General features: G+C 47.2%; 1 protein-coding gene across 2 annotated transcripts in view; it reads left to right on the top strand.

The window, feature by feature from the left end:
- The window catches only part of DTD1 (D-aminoacyl-tRNA deacylase 1), a 903,613-nt gene extending 885,838 nt beyond the window's left edge, over positions 1–17,775 (top strand). Inside the window, exon 5 of one of the 2 annotated variants that reach the window (XM_078779101.1) lies at positions 13,135–17,769. In XM_078779101.1, the coding sequence (XP_078635227.1) occupies positions 13,135–17,577 (4,443 nt within the window). In that variant the 3' untranslated portion in view covers positions 17,578–17,769. Of the gene's footprint in view, positions 1–13,134 lie in introns of both variants that reach the window. The other variant, XM_078779102.1, reaches the window with a different exon arrangement.
- The last annotated feature ends 4,805 nt before the right edge of the window (positions 17,776–22,580 follow it).

Consider the following 22,580-nt stretch of genomic DNA (forward strand, 5'->3'; position numbering starts at 1 on the left):
TGGCCTGGTCAAAAAAAAGTGTTGTGGTTCTTCTTCTTCAGGCAATAACAACTTCTAGCTTCCAGACCGTACATCCAATCATCTTGAAATTTTGCACACTTGTTACTCTTCATGACTTCTACTACAGTATGAAGTTTCACGTCGATCAATAAAGCGATTCAAGAGATATCCATTAAAAAAAAATATTTTCGTTTAATTAACGATATCTGCCAAACCACGTGACTTATTGCAAATTCTAAAATGACATTTTAGTAGACTGACATGCTGAACAGATCTGTGAAGTTTCCCCTCGATTGGATCAAAAATGAGGGAGGAGCTAGGTTTTAAAGGTTCATGCTTAACAACGTCATAACTCTGAAACCATGTGACGCATGACGTCATGCTCACTGACTTTTTTGTTCGTCATGGGTATGCGATTCTGCTTGCAAAGTTTGGCCTCGATCTGTTCAGCCGTTGCAGAGAAAAAGGGGTTTTCGTGTTTTCACGAAAAACAATATGGCGGCCGAACCACGTGACCTGCGACGTCATAATTACCATTACAATATTCTACAGACCGAGTCCCTCCTATGGTGAAAATTTTATCTCAATCAGCCCTATTATTGCAGAGAAAATGTTTTTTAAAGGAAATTAAAACTTAAAATGGCAATAGCACTGGGAGACGTGGCCTGGAAGGACAAAATGGTGTGTTTCTTCTTCTTTCAACAATAAAGACATAGCTTCGAGACCGTACATCCAATCATCTTGAAATTTTGCACACTTGTTCCGCTTGATGAGAGCTACATTGCAGTAAAATTTCAAGTCGATCCATGCAGTGGTTCAAGAGTTACAAGCTTTTTAAAATGTAACTTCCATTATTTATTGCAGCCAAACCATGTGACTTATCAAAACTTCTCAAGTAACATTGAAACATCCCCCCATGAGGAACATTTGTGTAAAGTTTCCACTCGATATCTCCACAAATTATGGAGGTGATACCATTTCTAGTTTGAGCTTTAAAACGTCATAACTCTGAAACCATGTGTCGGATGACATCGTGCTCGCTGACTTTTTTGTTCGTCATGGGTATGCGAATATGCATGCCAAGTTTGGGCTCGATCCGTTCAGCCGTTGCGGAGAAAAAGGGTTTTTTGTGTTTTTTTCACGGAAAACAAGATGGCGGCCGAACCATGTGACGTATGACTTCGAAATTTTTTGCAATCTGAGTTTTTTTTAACTAAGCATCTGGGAAAAAAATACCATTTTCGGGGGAGAAAATTTTTTGTTTGACGAATTCTAACCTCTTAACGTTAGCATTTTTAATATACTCGATACACATGTGTTTTGTTCCCGTTGAAGAGTTCTTTAGAATGAGCCATTCCTCAAATTTTTCCATTGAGCCGTTTCGGAGATACAGAGGGGAAAAGTTGAATTTGTTTTACAAGATGGCGCCCACACCACGTGACCTATGACGTCATAATTAGCATTTAAAAATTCTAGGAGCCGAGACGATCATTTGCTGAAAATTTCCTGTCAATCCGACCAGCCGTTGCTGAGAACATTAATTATGAAGTTTTCGGAGGTGCAAAATAGGGCTGAAGAATAATAATAATAATAATAAGAAGAAAAACTCTAGCAGTAATAATAGGTTTCCTCTCCATTTCATGGAGAGTAAACCTAATAAGAAAAACTCTAGCAGTAATAATAGGTTACTCTCCATTTCATGGAGAGTAAACCTAATAATCGAGCCTCCAACAGAGTCCGTAAACCCTGTCAAGCTTCAAATCTCTGGGTCTCCGATCTTCCCATTCCTCGTAAGAAGCTCTCTGCGCAGCCTTTTATAAAGCCTCAAAAACACCTTCGCTCGAGGCTCCCTTCGTGTGGGAGGAGCTGCCTTTAGCCTGGGTCTTAGCACAATATTTTGTTGCAGTTGCTCATGAAGTGGTTAGCAGCTTCAGGGGCTGCAAGGAAAATGTGTTTGTGTGTGAGGAAAATGTGTGGCAGATGGCTTTTAGAAAGAATATGGAATAAGAAAAATGATACGTACCCGATACATACAGTTGATACATATGCACGCTGAAAGGGAGTACTCAGTTTTCACTCCGGTTTCTTTATTTCTTGTTTGTTTGTTTGTCCGGGCGATATCTCAGTCGTCCTCACTTTTCGTTGTACCTTGTACCTGTGCACTGTACAATGACAATAAAGCTGAATTGAATTGAATCATTTGAGTTAGGAAGCGAAATTTCGGCACAATAGTGAGTACGTGGTTTGGCAAAAACAGAATTTTTTGTTTTTTGATTAATCAATTAATTGATTAATTACTTAATTGTTATCGATTATATTAAGTACTTATTTATTTTCTTTCTCTTCTAGGCAATATCTCAGGCACCTTTTGAGCTAGGAAGCTGATATTTGGACATGACAATGACCAAGTGATTTGGCTGTAAAGGCTATTTTTTATTTATTGATTAATCAATTAATCGATTAATTATTTAATTATCCGATGAATGACTTCTTTTTTTTTAAGTTACAGATTCGGATGAAACAGTAGTGGTTTAGGTATTCTATTAGCCAATTGATTAATATATATAATTGAATAATCTTACAATTATTATTTATTTATTTTCATTATTAATCACTTGTTTATTTAATTTCTCATCTGGCCAATATCTCAGGCACCTTTGGAGTTATGAAGCTCGTATTTGGACACAACAATGACCAAGTGATGTGGCTATAAAGGATATTTTTGATTTATTGATTAATCAATTAATCGATTAATTATTTATTGATTAATCAATTGATTATTTAATTTATTCGATTAATGACATTTAATTAATTTTCAAAAAGTTACAGCCTCGGATGAAACACTGGTGGTTGAGGTATGTTATTTGCCAATTGATTAATAAATGTTTTTATGACTACTGTTTATTGATTTTAATTACACAATTAATCAATCTATTATTGTACACCTCTCCCTCCCAATACAGTCTTCATGTGCTGCACGGTGGTATCTCCAGGCCCTGGAGGATGTTATTTATTTATTTGACATGGAGGCGGTGTACTTTCAATATACCTGTACTTGTTTAACTTAATTCTTATGGGAAATAGCTGATCAGTTAACGTCATATTAGTTTAAGTTGTGTTTTCCAAGAACGTAACCCCGATTTAAACTAATTATTCGCAGTATATCATGCACATTTAAAAGGCTGTCAATTGACATCGCTACTTATTTAACTTACATCGCTACACTCATACACTGTGTATGTATATACATATAGATACATATATATTATTTATTTATTTACATACATATGCAGTGGGGCATGCTTGCAGTCTGAAAGCACATACATAAATTAGTTAAATGGAGAATGAGTGAGCAGTGTGAGCTCTTTATTTATGCGCAATCCTAGCTCTGCCCCTGATGTAGTGATTCACCACGGCATCATCCCACGAACCCACCTACACTACATGACCAAAAGTATGCGGACACCCCTTCTAATTAGTGGATTCGGCTATTTCAGCCACACCCATTGCTGATAGGTATATATAATCAAGCACACAGCCATGCAATCTGCATAGACAAACATTGGCAGTAGAATGGGCCATATTGAAGAGCTCAGTGACTTTCAACGTGGCACCGTCATAGGATGCCACCTTTCCAACAAGTTAGTTCATCAAATTTCTGCCCTGCTAGAGCTGCCCTGGTCAACTGTAAGTGCTGTTATTGTGAAATGGAAACGTCTAGGTGTAACAACAGCTCAGCTGTGAAGTGGTAGGCCACACCAGCTCACAGAACGGGACCGCCGAGTGCTGAAGCGCATAGCGCGTAAAAATCGTCTGTTCTCGGTTGCAACACTCTGTTCACTACCGAGTTCAAAACTGCCTTGGGAAGCAACGTCAGCACAACAAATGTCCGTCAGGTGCTTCATGAAATGGGTTTCCATGGCCGAGCAGCCGCACACAAGCCTAAGATCACCATGCGCAATGCCAAGCGTTGGCTGGAGTGGTGTAAAGCTCACGGCCATTGGACTCTGGAGCAGTGGAAACGCGTTCTCTGGAGTGAATGATTGCGCTTCACCATCTGGCAGTCCGACGGACGAATCTGGGTTTGGCGGATGCCAGGAGAACGCTACCTGCCCAAATGCATAGTGCCAATTGTAAAGTTTTGTGGAGGAGGAATAATGGTCTGGAGCTGTTCTTCATGGTTCGGGCTAGGCCCCTTGGTTCCAGTGAAGGGAATCTTCACGCTACAGCATACAATGACATTCTAGACGATTCTGTGCTTCCAATTTTGTGGCACCAGTTTGGGGAAGGCCCTTTCCTGTTTCAGCATGACAATGCTCCCATGCACAAAGTGAGGTCCAAACAGAAATGGTTTGTCGAGATCGGTGTGGAAGAACTTGACTGGCCTGCACCGAGCCCTGACGCCAACAGTGAGCCAGGCCTAATCACCCGACATCAGTGCCCGACCTCACTTATGCTCTTGTGGCTGAATGGAAGCAAATCTCAGCAGAAATGTTCCAAATTCTAGTGGAAAGCCTTCTCAGAAGAGTGGAGGCTGTGATAGCAGCAAAGTGGCACAACTCCATATTAATGCCCATGATTTTGGAATGAGATGTGTGATGTTTGGGTGTCCACGTACTTTTGGTCATGTAATGTATCTACTATTACTATGGTCTATTACTATGGTCTATTACTATGGGTAAGTTGTTAGAAAGAGCTTTATTTATTTGATAATGTAGCAATGCCCAAATGTGTTTTGCTTTTCATGTAAATAGGTCAAAGATTATGAAATAAAACCGCATATTTACATTGTTATGGAATACTCGGCAACACTAAGTGGAATTCTTGATTCTAGGTCGAAGCAAAATGTTAAAGGGCGAATTTATAAACCGAAGTCAAAAACAAGGAGTTGTAGCGGTTACCGGAAGCATGACACAATTACCGTGCACCGGCCGATGACGCAACCGGCGAGCGGTCACGTGTCCGGACTCGCCCGGGCGTGTCCAGACTTGCCCTTCTCGGGCGAACACGTGACTTACCGATTTTGCATACCACGCCCCGCCTGAGAGGCGTGGCTTTTGTGTTTTTAGTTTGCGATATAAATTGCCGCCCGTTCGAGGGGCAGATTCAGTGTGCTTTTGAGTTCTTTGGTTTTGAGCTAAATAAATAGCTCGGTGAAACTTCGTTCCTGTGTCGTCCATTTTGTCTGGCTTTATAGTGCGAGCACAGCTCCCACAATTGGTGACCCCTTTCTACGAACACGGCGATGGAGTCAGCTGTAGCTTTGAAGCTCCCGGGCTTTTGGGAATCTCACGCGGCCGTTTGGTTTGCTCAAGCCGATTCTCAATTCGCCCTGCGGAACATCACGGAGGACACGACGCGCTACCACCATGTGGTCTCTGCACTCTCCGCCTCCTCCGCTGCCCGAGTTCTGAGCTTCCTCCAGCACCCGCCGAACGCCGACAAATACAGCGCGCTCAAAGGCCTACTCCTCGGTGCGTTTGGACTCACGGAAACCGAACGCGCACGACAACTACTACACCTCCCGGAGCTGGGTGAGGCCCGTCCATCCGAAAGCATGGACCACATGCTTGCTCTTCTCGGTGACCACAGCCCGGACTTCCTCTTCCGCGAGCTATTCCTCCAGCGGCTACCCGGGCAGGTACGGTTAGCTTTGGCTAATTCGCCCATCACGGACACTCGCGCCCTGGCCAAGGAGGCCGATAAATTTTTCTCGGCCAGGCGACATGTCGGAGCGGCCGCCTGGAACCCTGGGCCGACCGAGGCAACGCCCGCGCCACGACCGGCCGAGTCCGCGCCACTGACGGCTGCGGCCGCCGCGACGCCCCGTCGACCGAACCCGACGCGACCGGCGACCGCCGGAGCCTCCACCAGAGCGGACCATGTGCTATTACCACGCCAGGTTTGGGCAGAAGGCCAGAACGTGCCGCCCACCGTGCACTTTCGGCGGGTCAGGAAACGACCAGGCCGGCGCTCGCTGCCTGCCATGAGCGTCGGCCATTCAGGCAGCCTTCTGTTCATCACGGACACAGAGTCCGGGCGGCGTTTTTTGTGTGACACCGACGCTCAGCTGAGCGTGATACCCGCCTCGTTGGAGGACAAACAGGCCGCGCTATGCGGCTCCGCCTTGGTCGCCGCAAACGGCTCCTCCATCCGCACCTTCGGTTCGCGCAGCGTGGCATTCTGCTTCGGGGGCCAGCGCTTCAGGTGGGACTTCATCACGGCGAACGTGCCCATGGCCTTGCTGGGTGCAGATTTTCTTTGAGCGCATGGGCTTTTGGTTGACGTCAAACGGCGTCGGCTCATCAACGCGGAGACCTTCAGCTCGCTCGCTTGCTCATTGAGCGGCTCTGCTCTGACCAAGCTAGCCTGCGCGCTCCCAGCCGCGGACGATTTCACCCGCCTGTTCACCGAGTTTCCCGCCCTCACGCAGCCGACGTTTTCGGCCGTCGCCGTCAAGCATGGCGTCGAACACCACATCCCGACCACAGGTCCACCGGTCTACGCCAGGGCTCGCCGCCTTGACCCGGCCAAACTCGCCGTGGCGAAGGCGGAATTCGACGCGCTGGAGCGATTGGGCATTGTGCGGCCCTCGAATAGCGCGTGGGCCTCGCCCTGCACATCGTGCCCAAACCGGGTGGCGGATGGCAACCATGCGGCGATTACCGCCACCTCAACGACGCCACCACCCCCGACCGGTACCCGATACCACACATACAGGACTTTTCCGCCTGTTTGGCGGGGCGGGTGATCTTCTCCAAGGTCGACCTTATTAGGGGCTACCACCAGGTACCTGTCCGGCCGGCCGACGTTCCGAAGACGGCTGTAATTACACCTTTTGGCCTCTTCGAGTTCCTCCGAATGCCGTTCGGCCTTAAGAATGCGGCCCAGGCCTTCCAGCGGCTGATGGACAGTGTGCTGCGTGATCTCACCTTTCTGTTCGTCTACCTGGATGACATTCTCATCGCCAGCACTTCCCGGGCGGAGCACCTCGTCCACCTGCGCACGCTTTTCGAGCGCCTCAGCCAGCACAGCCTCATCATCAACCCGGCGAAATGCCAGTTTGGCGTAACGGCCGTCGACTTCCTGGGGCACCGCATCACGAAGCGCGGGGCCGTCCCGCTGCCTACCAAGGTGGAGGCAGTCACAAGTTTCCCGCGCCCCCGCTCCATCAAGGCCCTACAGGAATTTTTGGGGATGGTAAATTTTTACCACCGGTTCGTGCCTCGCGCCGCCCAACTCATGCGCCCCCTGTACGAAGCCCTCCGTGGCAAGCTGGCCAAGCATGACGTCGCCTGGACCACAGAGATGGACGCGGCGTTCACGGGCGCTAAACTGGCCCTCGCCAACGTGACCATGCTGGCACACCCGGCGCTCGACGCACCCATCGCCCTCGCCACGGACGCTTCCGACTACGCTGTGGGCACCGTGCATGAACAGTGGGTGAACGGGGCTTGGCAACCGCTGGTCTTCTTCAGCCGGCAGCTTCGCCCTAACAAGCGCAAGTATAGCGCTTTCGACCGCGAGCTCCTCGGTCTTTACCTGGCCGTTCACCACTTCCGCCATCTTTTGGAGGGCCGCCCGTTCACGGCGTTTGTGGACCACAAACCCCTGGTCTTCGCCATGGCCAAGGTTACGGAGCCGTGGTCGGCCCGCCAGCAGCGCCACCTCTCCACCGTGTCCGAATTTACGACGGATGTCTGGCACGTTTTTTTTTGTTTTTTTTGTATACTGAATCGAGGCTCGTGAAAGAGCTAACATTTACTTCACAAACAAATCAACCAAACAAACAAAATATATAAAAAGAGGGAGCGGAAGACAAGATGGGGAGAGAAGGGGAAGCACACAAACACAACATTTGAGAGCAGGGTGATGTGTGGAAGGGAGAGGGCTTGGGGGGAGGAAGCGTGGGAAGGGGGGGGGGGGGCAGGGAGAAGTATAAAACACAACGACACCAAGGACTTCCAGGACTGAAGTTGGTATTTCAAAAAAGTGGAATTGGGGTGAAATTAGCGGGGGTAGAAAAGATCAAGGTTTTGGATGGGGGAAGATAAGAGATGGTGGTGAACAGCTGTTTTAAAGACCTGGAGGGTGGAGTGGGATTGAAGAGGGTGAGGGAGTTTGTTCCAGAGGCGGGAGAAAAGAGGAATGAAGGAGTGAAGGTGAGCAGAGAGTCTTGATTTTGGCAGTTTAACCATAAGAGGGTTGCAGGCAGATCTTGTGCGACCTGTGGGAATATTTGCGGGACAGAGCCCAGAGAGAGCTGGGGGGGCAAGGCTAGAGAGGAGTCGGTAGAAGACGGAAAGACCACCAACCTGCCTGCGGCGAGTGAGTGAGAGGCCCTTGGAGTTAGCTTCATCGCGGGAGATTCCAATGATTCTGAATGCTTTGGTTTCAACAGCGTGAAGACGAGCTAGGTGTGAGGCAGGAGCACCAGCCCAGAGGGGAGAGCAGTATTCCATTGAGCTGCGGATGAAAGCCTTGTATGTGGTGAGGAGCTCAGGTGTGCCAAGGAAGGACTTCGCACGACGGAGGATGCCCAGTCGGCGACTGGCTTTGGAGGCCAGATTTGACATGTGGTTTTCCCAGGAAAGATCATGGCAGATAGTGAGACCCAAAAGCTTGAGTGACAGAACTTCTTGGAGAGGATTATTCAGAAAGTGGATGGGAGGGTTGTCCAGTCGGTCTTTTCGGAGAGATGCGTTGCGGGCAAGGACAACGCTGTGGCCGATTGCCTCTCCCGGTCCGGCGCGAACGCCGTCCACCTGGGTGTGGACCTCACCCGCATGGCGGCTGACGAGACCGCCGACCCCACGGTGCAAGCCCTCCGGACAGCGGACACAGGCCTGCGGTTGGCCGACGTCCCCTTCAAGGACACAGGCACAGTTCTGTGCGACGTTTCCCTGGGCCAACCTCGCCCCATCGTGCCCACCGGATGGCAGCGGCGCATTTTTGACGCCCTTCACGGCCTTTTTGGGGTCATTTTTGACCCCCCCTCCTCGCAGGGTTTCACCCACCTCCTCACGATGGTGGACAGGACCACCAGGTGGCCGGAGGCCGTCCCGCTGGCATCAACAACATCCGCCGACGTGGTGCAGGCCTTCATTGGCACTTATATTGCCCGTTTTGGGGCGCCCTCGGACATCTCCTCCGACAGAGGCCCGCAATTCACCTCCGAGCTTTGGGGCGCGGTGGCCCAGGCCTTGGGGGTCAAGCTTCACCGCACCACGGCCTACCACCCCCAAGCCAACGGCTTGTGCGAGCGGTTCCACCGCTCGATGAAGGCCGCTCTCAGAGCCAGCCTCCAGGACGACGGTTGGGCCGACAGGCTCCCGTGGGTCCTATTGGGCCTCCGAACGACCCCTAAAGAGGACCTCCAGGCTTCCACCGCCGAGCTGGTCTACGGCCAGCCAATGCGCGTGCCGGGCGAATTCATCCCTGACGCCAGCGGCTCGCCAACACTCGGACCTCCAGGAGGCCGCCAGGAGATTTGCCCCCGTGCCCACGTCCCACCACGGCTGCCCCCAACCCCACGTCCCCCCAGCACTTCGCACTGCGGAGTACGTTTTTATCCGACACGACGCACACCGGGGACCGCTCCGGCCGCCGTACGATGGACCTTTCCGGGTCCTGCAGAGGGACGACAAGTCATTCATCGGCGGCAAGCCGGACCGCATCTCCGTGGACCGCCTCAAGCCGGCCCATTTGGACCTCGACCAACCTCCACGGTTGGCCCTTCCTCCCCCGTAAACCAAGCCCCCCGCCCGACCATCCACCGCCACGCCGCCTACCACCCCCACACGAATCGCCAGGGGTCGTTTCGGCCGGGTCATCAGGACCCCCCTCAAACTGACTCTCCCGGTGCAGGTTAATTCTGGGGGGGCGCATGTAGCGGTTACCGGAAGCATGACACAATTACCGTGCACCGGCCGATGACGCAACCGGCGAGCGGTCACGTGTCGGACTCGCCCGGGCGTGTCCAGACTTGCCCTTCTCGGGCGAACACGTGACTTACCGATTTTGCATGGCGGGGCGTGGCTTTTGTGTGTTCAGTTTGCGATATAAATTGCCGCCCGTTCGAGGGGCAGATTCAGTGTGCTTTTGAGTTCTTTGGTTTTGAGATAAATAAATAGCTCGGTGAAACTTCGTTCCTGTGTCGTCAATTTTGTCTGGCTTAATAGTGCGAGCACAGCTCCCACAGAGTGATTGTCATAAAAAATCACAATTTAATCCATTTTAAATTCAGACAGTAACACAACAAAATGTGAAAAAGTCAAGGGGTGTAAATACTGTTGCGGTTTTGAGTTTTGTACAATAAAGGTTAAATTTCCCCCTCATAGTTTAGTCACACTACAACATGTAGCCTTGCGATAGTGCAGTTATTTCTTAGTATTTGTGAGCATAGTCCTTTTCCTGTGTTAGTTTTGCGTTGAGTAGAATAATGAGAGTAGGTTCCCTCATTGCCTTATGCCGCCTCCATTGCCTTATGCCTCCTTATGCTGCCTTTGGCTTTTTGGTGCGAATTAACACGAGGCAGGCCTGGCCAATCGAGCAGGGATCGAATGAGGGCGGCGGAGAGGCTGACGGTAAGCGCGAGCCGCCAATCAGGGCTCAAAGGGAGTGGCTGCAGCATTGCGTCACAGGGTGTGGTTGGAACATTCGAGAAGGCTAAGGGCGTGGCAATAAAATCCGTTGTGCGAAGCCCCCACCAGAGTTGAGTGGAAAGGTGAGCTTGTGAATTCTGTTGAGAGTTAGGAGTCCTGTGGAGAGGTGAGCTTGCAGTTCTGCGACGGGAGGCGCTTGACTGAGTATTGATGAGAGTTACGAGTTCGGAGAAAAGACGCGCATGAACTAAGTATAAGAGCTCGTACCAAAGTGGACACTCGGTTGACCTTGAGGCCGAGCCTCTATTGGGTTACGTGAGTGATGGCGCGCTGGTAACTAAATGTGCTGTGGAACCGCCCAGCCATGCTGAGAGACGCATACATTTCCCTCCTGCCTGCTGCCCCTTTGTTTGAGAGACGCGCTCCAAGAATCCTTTCCACCACCTGCTTGCCTTCATCGCGGGACGTGCTGTGACCGTGGAGAGCCACGCCGGGCGACGCCGTTCCTGCACGACCACGGCAGCGCGTGAACACCATCCCACCTGCATTTCCCCTTTGTGAGTGTGATCGGGCCCGTGTCTGGGCTTAATATAAGACTGCTTAAGTTCTGCTCTGTGTCTGCTTTCTACCGACTTGTACATACTTGTGTAAATAGTGATTAAATAGTGTTCTTCCTTTATTCGACCGTCTCGTGTTTTCCATCATTGACTAAGCGTGGTACGAATGGAACCGCTCGAATCGGGTTCCAATACCAATGGTAACTGCACGGACCACATGGCACGCAATCCGCTCGGTGTACCCAAATTAGACGTGGCTCGTGCGAGGCTTGGTTCCCCGCTTCCGCGGCGGCGCAGGTATTTAGGTACGTGCGAGACTTGTCCCAAAACCCGACCTTGCGTTTGCCCGGAAGGGGCGTCTCAAGTCTCGGTTACACCAGCCCCGAAAGAACAAGTGGCTTAATCTCCTCTTGGTAAGGGTAGGAAGGACGGCGGAAAACCGTAACATTTGGTAGTGGGGATTTGGAACCCTGGACAAAAATTTGGACACCAAATTGTACAAATTGGGTGTAACATTTGGTGTTGGGGAGTGAGATTGGACCTGGGGTGCGCTTCACGCACTCAAAATTACGAATGGACGTAATTTCGTTTTTAAATCCATATTTGTATTCGTACCATGGCTAGCCAAGGCGGTCGAATGCCGGTGGGGGTAGAAGTAAAGAAAAAAATAATGACTCAGGACCCAGAGAGACAGTGTTGGTAATGGTGGAAGCAGAAAAGGGTGCGGCAGCTGGTAAAGAAAATGGCGGCACCTCACATGTGGCGGCGAAAGCCGAGCCCGCGATTCCAGAGTACATGCGATTATTTACGGTCCAGATAATGGCGAAAGTGGACACCCAGGGGAACGAAGTAAGGTGTGACATGGAGGGGTTGGAAAACAAAATGGGCATTCGATTGAAAGAAATGAGGGATGAAGCAAGGTGGAACAAGGGCGAATTAAAAGAAACAATGGATGCCCAAAAGGACGAACTTCATGGGGTAAATAAGAACATGAAGAAAGAAATAAAAGAAATGGGGGAGGACATTAGGCGCAGGTTGAGCGAGGAGGTCGCTTTGGGGCGCGACGAGGTGACGCGGTGTGAGGAGCGCTTGGGGAGCGAAGTAGAGCAGAGAGCAGCTAATAGTCTACTTGCCAAGCCTATAGAGCCCTCTTGTGAACCCGGAAATGTTGAGTACCCCCAACGTTTTAAGTTAGAAATGTACAGTGTGGGTCCCCAGCACTTAGAAACTGCCGGATGCTAACTTGCATATGTTGAGCAATTAGCAAAATTAGCATTAATAGCATTAACCCTATCAAACATAGGCCTGGGACACTGAAATTTCTGTTTCGCTCTATTGCTCCGTTTGAATGCTTCGTGTGAGCAAACTATTTGAAGGATCTGTATGAAATTTGGACATAATACACTTAGACAGATATGCTTTCCGTGAGTGTTCTTATAAAAATTTCCTGCGATCAAAATTTCATGTGAAAAAAGGGATGTAAAAGCCGTGGATTTTTTTTCACCCAACATTTTTTTGCGCGGTTAGTGCCCCTACTCTCATGTTAAGCTACAGTTTCAATGTTAGTGTTTATTTGAACAGATCGTAACCTGGCACGTTCAACGCACTAAGCCCCATCTCGCTAGCTGCTATAGTTTTTGAGATATTGAGTATTAGATTAATTTTTAGTTTTTTTTTGAGTATTCAAAATTTGCAGTACCAATAGGTGCACACATAATTTCTGTCTGACAGTTATGAAATTTGGTGATCTTATAGAGTTTTGGACGCCCTTTCCAACAGTGTATTTAGAATTTTGCTGCGACAGAAATGACGTCATTTACGAAAGATTTACGAAATTAACTATTTTTGGGATCACCAAGTGACCATAGGCTCTGCTAGGGTTAATTAGAATAATCGCTTGTATTGACAATATTTCATGTATGTATGTAGGCTGGTGCCTCTACAATAACATTTTTTTTCCTTTTTTTTTCCAGGTTGGCAAGGCAGGGAAGAAATGCCTATTCGCGCCCTGCGACGGCAGGGACAATGACTTCAAAACGTCCGGATCCATAGGCATAGCATCTCTACTTAATAGGAGTGAAGAGCTTGGAGATACAGCTATACATGAGACTTTGTCAAACATCATTGCTACCCATGGTGCTACATCAGCCTCCGTATTATGTCACAAATCATGTTATAGCTCATATACCTCTAGGTCGAGAAATGTAAAACGTAAGTCGGACGCAAGTAATAGTCAGCCAGGAAAGCGAATTCTTCGCTCTAAAGTATCTGCCTTCGAGTATTCGAAAGACTGTCTGTTCTGTGGTCTCATTTGTGAACCAAAAGACCCCAAACACCCTGAAAGGTGGAAGCCAGTTAAACAATGCCAGACTGTAGACAGACAAGGTATTCCACCCTTCAGAGACGTCATCTTGTCTAAATGTGATGAGCGCCAGGATGACTGGGCTGAGGTAGTGGCGCTACGGGTGAATGGCGTCGTGGAGCTGCCTGCAGCTGATGCGCAGTATCACACCAAGTGCTACAATGACTTTAGGAAGGTGTCTATTGACTCAAGTGCAAGTGATAGTTGTAAACCAGTTGATAGCTGCTTAGCTGCTGTCATTGACCATATGGATGTAAACAAGTCGTTCACTTGGACTGTGTCAGAGTTACATGATGTATATGTAGTTAATTCCGGGGACCACTGCAGGAAGCAGATGCTATCCAACTTGTGTGATTATTATGGTGACACTATAGTTGTACTTAGGGTTGAAGGGTGCGATACTATTGTTGGCTTTAGACAGTGCGTTGGTAAGTCACTCAAACTAGTAAAACAAGCTGAAACCTCTAGTGCTGATGATGATGTCACCAAGCTTGTCAGGAGAGTGCGAGCAGAGGTCCGGAATATTCCCTTGCCCCGTCAATATGACCTTGGCAGCTTCCGACATGACAAGGTCGTTCAAGCCACAAGTCCAACCCTTCTGAAGCTTGTCTCCAGTCTCGTGTCCAAGGAAGGAAAAGTGACTAAACCATCACTTACACTCGCTCAATGCATCCAGCAGCACATCAGTAGGAGCTGGAATCAGACAACTCTGGGGCTTGCTGTCAAACTCCACCACAAGTATGGCAGCTCAGAACTGGTTCAGAACCTACATGAGCATGGCATTGTCACTACCTACGATGAAGTCCTACGGTTCCGGAAGTCAGCTGCCAAATATACTTCTGAGGACCCAGATAAGTTCCTGCGCGCAGTCGGCCTGGAGAGGCACATCGGCCCTATCCACAGTTGGGGTAATAATTTTGATCTTGTGGTCTTCACACCCAATGGTCGCCGCACGACTCATGCCATGGCCACTCAGTTTGTGCAGAATCCAGCAGGTCTCCTGTTCCCTGGAGGAGCCACACCTGGTGGTAAGGTCATGTCGCTGAAACTACCCCGTCTGACGAAGCTTGAAGCTGGGAAACTTAGTATAGCTCATAAGAGCAGTTTTGTCATTGAACATTACACAGGCCCCAAGAAGATGACTCCACCAACTCTGAAAGAAGTCCCAAGAACTGATGCTTTCCAAGATGCCATCAAACAGAGTGTTTCAAGAGCACAGAAGAAGGATGCTGCTTGGCTCTCGCAGCTCCACTCTTCCCCTCTTCCCCTGGACTGGGCAGCCTACAATGTTGTGCAAGATCGCAATGGTGATGACAGTGCTCCAAAGCTGAAGACGATAAGTGTCTTTGGACCACTGCTTGACTCGCCCCCTGCCCACCCTGATACAGTGCTCAGCACCATTGCCTACTTAGACACATCACTGAGGCAGCTTGGCATGAGCCACAGTCATATCACGTTTGACATGCAACTGTACGTGATCGCTTGCCTGATCAAGTGGAGTGATCTGCAGCGATGGTCATCAGTGGTTCTCAGACCTGGGATGATGCACACTCTCATGTCATTCATCGGCTCAATCGGACAACTGATGAATTCAACAGGTGTGGAGGAGCTAGTCGGTGCATCATTTGGAGGCCTGAAATCCATCTTCAACGGGAAGGCCTGGCCCAAGGCTATGCGAGCCTTCCGTATGGTTGTGTCTGCTCTTCTTCATGACTTCTTAGAGGAGGGAGAGAAGACTCACGAGCAGATAACGGCATTCCTGGAGAAAGCCAGAGAGCACCCCACAGGCCGGCTATGGGTGGATTGTTTCATCACCCCTACCCTAATAGCTCACAGGTTCTGGCGAGCAGAAAGAGAGGGTGATTGGATGCTGCAACAACACTGCCTTGAAGAGATGCTGCCCTATTTCTTTGCTGCCGGTCATCACCACTACGCAAGATGGATCACATGGCATCTGCGCGACATGCAGTACCTTCCTGCTACTGCCAAGGATGACCTTTATGCTGGAAGCCATGTGTGCCGCCACTCTGATGGTGCAGCTGCAGTGAGTGGAGACATGTTTGGGGAGCAGACATGCATCAAGCAAGGGAAGGGAGTAGGAGGCATGAAGGGCATCTCCACCAACCCTGAGCAGGTCGCCGTGTGGATCCAATCTTTCGGCATCTGCTCCTATCTCTCCAAGTCATTGGATGAGATTTACGACGATGCTGAAGCACCGGATAAGACAATAAAGCCCAACAGACACAAAGAAGAGGGTAAAGGACGGTGGGAATTGGACGCGGAGGACCGGGCTAAAATCCTGAGAGTGCTACAGGAAAACTCCCATCCACTCACCATAGAGACCTTGACCCTCCACCATATCATAAATGGCCAGGTGGCAGATGAAAAGGTGAATGTGCAAGATGCATTGAAGATCGGACAGGACATGAGCACACTGTTCTCTTCATCACTTCCTGAGAGATTTCATGCGCCCATCTCAAATAAGGTGGTGACAATGACATTCACCAAAAAAAGAGTGAAGGTCAATGCGAAGATCATATGTGACCTTGAGGCGTTGTTTGCTCGGCTGCTGGTGGTGGGGAGCAAGAGAAGAATGGAGCTCTCTGCCCTCTTTGACTACGAGCTCGGCCCGGTCCCTGCATCCATCATCGATGAGTATGGATGCCTCAGGAAGGGTAACAAGTCTGTGATCATCCAGCGTCTTGGAATCCTTGCCCCCAATCCCCACCCACCACATGTTGTACTCGTTGATGCATCGCAGCTCATCTACCACGTGGTGTGGCCATCGTCAGGCACTGTGGCTGACCTCGCAGCCAGCATGGGGCGCCGGCTTAATCGCTACATCACCGAAACATTTGTCATCTTTGACCGGTATGAGCAAGTCTCTGCCAAAGACCACGAGAGGCAGAGAAGAGCTGGGGAGAGCTCAACAGAGTACCGACTCTCACTGACAACCCCTCTACCTAGCCGCGACAAAGTGATGAAGAACAAGACAAACAAACGGAGACTGGGTGAGCTCCTGTGCACACACAGCATAGGAGATCACATCAAGATGGTCAGCAAAGCAGACAGTATTGTCACTCATGAAGAGGCTGACGTCTCCCTCATCTCATACATGTTGGATGCAGCCAGTCACGGAGCTGAAACTGTCCGCATTCTCAGCGACGACACTGATGTTTTCGTACTCATGGTCTATTGGTGCTGGAAGGTGGGTATCACATGTAACCTGCAGATGGAGAGATGGGATGGCACTATTCTCAACATCAATTCGACAGTAGAGAATCTCGGTGAGCAGTGTCGCTCCATCCTGGCTATGCATGCTCTCTCCGGATGTGACACCACCTCCTATCCCGCGGGGAAAGGGAAGGTGTCCGCACTCAAGGCCATGAGAGTAGTACCTGGTGACCTGCTTCACTTCATCGGAGAGGAGGGAGCTACTGATTTACAGATTACAGAGGCAGTGAGTGGTTTCTTCCTGGCTCTGTACAACGAGAGGGAGTCGGCATCTCTGAACGTCGCCAGATATGACATCTACCGAAAGCGCCAAACCTGCAGCACTGCAGGTCCCCCAGCACTGAAGACACTGCCTCCTACAGAGCGCAACGCGCTCCTCCATGGACGGCGTGCCCATCTACAGGTGCTGCTTTGGAAAGCAGCAGACTGCCCTGACCCACCAGCTGTGGACATAACAGAGTTTGGATGGAATAAGAAGGAAGGCGAGAAGGGAGAGGAAATCATCATGCCCATCCTGGATGCAAGCCCCGTTGCTCCTCCTGCCGTGTTGGAAATGATCAGCTGTAGCTGCAAAGCTGGGTTAAAGCCCTGTTTAACAGCAAAGTGCAGCTGCGTAGCTGCAGGCCTGGCCTGTACCAGCTACTGCTTCTGCAAAGGCTCTGATAGTACATGTTGCAACACACTCACACACTCACAGCAAGAAGAGCAATATGACAAGAATGTAGAGTCAGGAGAAGAAGATGAAGACGATGAGGTTGAGTTTTATGATGAGGATGAGTTTTATGATGAGGATATGCTTTATAACAGTGCAGAGTCGTAGAAGTGCAAGACGCTCTTTCTTGATGGAAGTTTTATGTTGTGTAACTAGTGCACATATTTTTCAGCTCTGATAATTTTGGGTATACTTATGTTTTAATTTTGAGGACATTATTTACCCATAGTCATATTATTCTAGTTTGGTATGGTACTTGCCTTTGTTACCTCTAATACCTGTGAATAAAAGTGGAGCAATAGAGCGAAACAGAAATTTCAGTGTCCCAGGCCTATGTTTGATAGGGTTAATGCTATTAATGCTAATTTTGCTAATTGCCCAACATATGCAAGTTAGCATCCGGAAGTTTCTAAGTGCTGGGGAGCCATACTGTACATTTCTAACTTAAAACGTTGGGGTACTCAACATTTCCGGGTTCACGTTGCTGGCAAGTAGACTATAGTGCTGCAGTGTTGACAGCTACGTGTTTGGCCGAGCGTATGATTTTTCTGTTGTGTTTATCGAATGCCTTTGGGATTTAATGACCAATCCCGAGTCATTATTTGCTCTGTCTGGTCTTTTGTGTAACTGGGTTTGTTTTGTCACTAATTACTTGAGTGAAAGAATTGTCGGAGTTAAAGAAATGTGGTGAATGGTCGCTAACTGCCTCTGACAAAAAGGCCTTTCAGACTGCCAAGGCAGTGATGACCTCCACCACTTTGCTTTGTACACACCTCCCCTGTGTTGAATGTTTTGAGAAATCCCATCAATGTAATTTCATTTTGCAAATTCCCTTTCCAGGTGTTATAAATTGCCTTAAGGAGTTGAGGCCTCACTTTTATGCGTGCAGGTTATTGAACTGTGCCGACTGCGTCCGATGCTTTGCTCTTGGCTTTGTTTACTACAGCAGACCGATCCACCAGAACTCATCTGGACCACTCACCTATGGGGTCCGAAATAATAAGTATCTAAACATGAAATCAGGGGCTGGCAGTATAACTCACATGTCGCATCATAGGGGCCTTTCATCTGTCTTTTGTACACCGCTCCTTTCCGATGCCATCTCCAGGCATTGCAAAACGTCATTGCCGGGCACCGAAGGGGGCTCGGCAGTGACGCACGCTGAAAGGGAGTACTCAGTTTTCACTCTGTATGTTTGTTGTACACCGCACCTTTCCTATGCCATCTCCAGGCATTGCAAATCGTCATTTCTGGGCACCGAAGGGGGCTCGGCAGTGACGCACGCTGAAAGGGAGTACTCAGTTTTCACTCTGTATGTTTGTTGTACACCGCACCTTTCCTATGCCATCTCCAGGCATTGCAAATCGTCATTTCTGGGCACCGAAGGGGGCTTGGTAGTGACGCACGCTGAAAGGGAGTACTCAGTTTTCACTCTGTATGTTTGTTGTACACCGCTCCTTTCCTATGCCATCTCCAGGCATTGCAAATCGTCATTTCTGGGCACCGAAGGGGGCTCGGCAGTGACGCACGCTGAAAGGGAGTACTCAGTTTTCACTCTGGATGTTTGTTTGTTTGTTACTTGCAAAATCGAAGATTTTTCAAGTATATTGGTCGGTTGTGTTTGTGGTTCTGTCTGTATGTTTGTCTGTCTGTTTGTTTGTTTGTCACCGGCCTACAGGTCACAATTTTCAACCGATCTTCACCAAACTTCACCAAATGGTAGAGTTGGTCAAAAGCCAGAAGCCTATTGTTTTTGGGGTCAATAGATCAAAAGGTCAACATAGGCCAAAGGTCACCAACTTTGCTAAATTTCTAAAATCCTCAATTTTCATCCGATTGACTTGAAATTTGAACACCACTTGCATATCTGCTCACTGAATTCAACCACCAAGCATTTTTGAGGTCAGCATAGGCCAAATGGTCAACATAGGCCAAATTTCTAAAATCCTCAATTTTCATCCAATTGACTTGAAATTTGAAGAGGACTTGCATATCTGGTCACTGAATTCAACCACTAAGTATTCTTGAGGTCAACATAGGCCAAAAGGTCAACATAGGCCAAATTTCTAAAATCCTCAATTTTCATCCAATTGACTTGAAATTTGAAGAGGACTTGCATATCTGGTCACTGAATTCAACCACAAATTATATTTTAGGTGAACATCGGCCAAAAGGTCAACATAGGCCAAATTTCTAAAATCCTCAATTTTCCTCCAATTGACTTGAAATTTGAAGAGGACTTGCATATCTGATCACTGAATTCAACCACCAAATATTTTTAGGTCAACATAGGCCAAAATGTCAACATAGGCCAAATTTCTAAAATCCTCAATTTTCATCCGATTGACTTGAAAATTGAACAGCATTTGCATATCTGCTCACTGAATTCACCCACCAAGTATTTTTGAGGTCAACATAGGCCAAAAGGTCAACATGGGCCACATTTCTAAAATCACCAATTTTCATTTGATTGACTTGAACTTCTTAGAGGATTTATATATATGGTCACTGAATTCAACCATCTATTTTTGAGGTCAACATAGGCCAAAAGGTCAACATAGGCCAAATTTTTAATATCCTTAATTTTCATCCGATTGACTTGAAAATTGAACAGCATTTGCACATCGAGTCACTAAATAGGGACACTAACTAGTTTTGAGGTCAAAAGGTCAAAGGTCAACTCAAGGTCAACCTTCCAAAATCGTCATTTTTCATCTGAAAAATCGTCAATTTTCATCCTGTTGACCAGAGTTTTGATCAAGATTGTAAATTTTAATCTTCATGAAATGGACAATTTGCTGTATCAATGGAAAACTTTGGGGGGGGGGGGGGGATTTTGGAAGTATCATGCTACGCATGACGTCTTCTTGTTTGTTTGTTTGTCCGGGCGATATCTCAGCCATCCTTTGAGCTAGGAAGCTGAAATTTTGGCACAATAGTGAGAAAGTGCTTTGTCAAAAACGGTATTTTTTTTTTTGATTAATCAATAAATTGAGGAGTTATTTAATTATTAGAGATTAATTAAGTAATTATTTAATTAATCAAATTTCCTTTCTCTTCTGACCATTAACTCAGGCACCTTTTGAGTTAGGAAGCTGATATTTGGACATGCCAATGACCAGGTGATTTGGCTGCAAAGGCTATTTTTGATTTATTAATTAATCAATTAATCGATTAATCGATTAATTATTTAATTATTCGATTAATGACTAATTTTTTTCTTTTCTTTTTAAGTTACAGATTCTGATGAAATGGTGGTGGTTTATGTGTTCTCTGACCGAATTGATTAATAATTTAATTTTTTCATGATTATTATTTATTTATTTTCATTATTAATCATTTATTTATTTTCTTTCTCATTTGGCCAATATCTCAGGCACCTTTTGAGCTTGGAAGCTAATATTTGGACATGAGTGACCAAGTGATGTGGCTATCAAGGATATTTTTGATTTATTGATTAATCATTTAATCGATTAATTATTTATTGATTAATCGATTAATTATTTATTGATTAATCAATTAATTATTTTTTTTTATTAATGACATATTTAATTAAATTTCGAAAAGATACTTCTTCGGATGAAGCACTAGTCGTTCAGTTATGCTATTAGCCAATCGATTAAGAAAATATTTTGTGATAGTCTTTTATTGATTTTAATTATACAATTAATCAATCAATTATTGTACACCTCTCCCTCCCAATGCAGTCTCTATGAGCTGCAGTGCGGTATTGCCGGGCGCCAGAGGCGCCCCGGCAATGCCGCGCTGTAGGATATTTAATTATTTGGCATGGGGGCGGTGTACTTTGAATGTATCTGTGCTTGTTTTTTGTTTTTTTTTGTATATAAGGTCGAAGCTCGTGTAAAAGCTAACATTGATCACAAAAAGACAAACTTACACATAAAACATATGATAAAGGGAGCGGGAGAACAATATGGAGAGCAGGGACATCGGGAGATCTGTGGGAGGAGGCATTGGAAGGGGAGGGGTCTCGTCTCTAGGTTTGATCCCTGGCCCAAATATAGCCTGTCATCCAGATGCTTCACAGGAAGTGCATTGTCTCATTGATTCCGCCATCCTTTGATGTCGAGACTGCTGTCCCATCTGCTAGCATTTGCTAGTCGACGTTATAAGATGCAATGGTACCTTTTGAAAATAGTAAGCTGTCATAGTCAAGTGACAGCCAGTTTCCAAAACCTTGCCGTGACATCTGCTAGGAAGAGCAATGGCAAACCACTCGTTTTATTCCCTTCTGTGCAATTTTGTATGCAGAGTCGAGGCTCGTGGAGGAGCAAGAAGCAATGGTGACAGCGGCTTCTTAATTGACGTATTCGGAGGAGTGACGCTTTGGAATGAGCAAGGCCGTAAACAGAATGGCAGAGCGAATACAGTGTTTGCAGGTTAGTTATGTCGTTTATAATAAATATTGTCTCTGTGACATTTCCAGGTTTGTGATGCCACTGCAGTGGAATTACATGGGTCTCTATGTCGAACTATTTCCAAGTTTAATGTGTACACACACATGCACACACATATACATACACATGTAAACACACACACACACATATGTACAAACACACACACATACACACATATGTACGTACACACACATACACACATGCACACACACACACATATATACACACATATGTACATGCACACACATATGTACACACACATGTACACACACACACAAACATGTACACACACATACACACACATGTACACACAAAGACACATGTACACACACATACACACACACACTTGTACACATACACACATGTGTACACAAACACACATGCGCACACACACACACATACACACAGATATACACACAAATGTACACACACACACACACATATGTACACATGCACATATACACACACACATACGTACACACACATGTACACACACACATGTACACACACGCATGTACACACACACACACACATTTACACACATGTACACACACAGACACATGTACACATACACATATGTACACACACATACATATATATATATATATATATATATATATATACACACACATGTATATACACACATATGCACACATGTGTACACACATGCACATATACACACACACATACGTA

Source organism: Myxine glutinosa, chromosome 5 (assembly GCF_964187855.1).
Source record: "Myxine glutinosa chromosome 5, kmMyxGlut1.1, whole genome shotgun sequence".
Lineage (NCBI taxonomy): Eukaryota > Metazoa > Chordata > Myxini > Myxiniformes > Myxinidae > Myxine > Myxine glutinosa.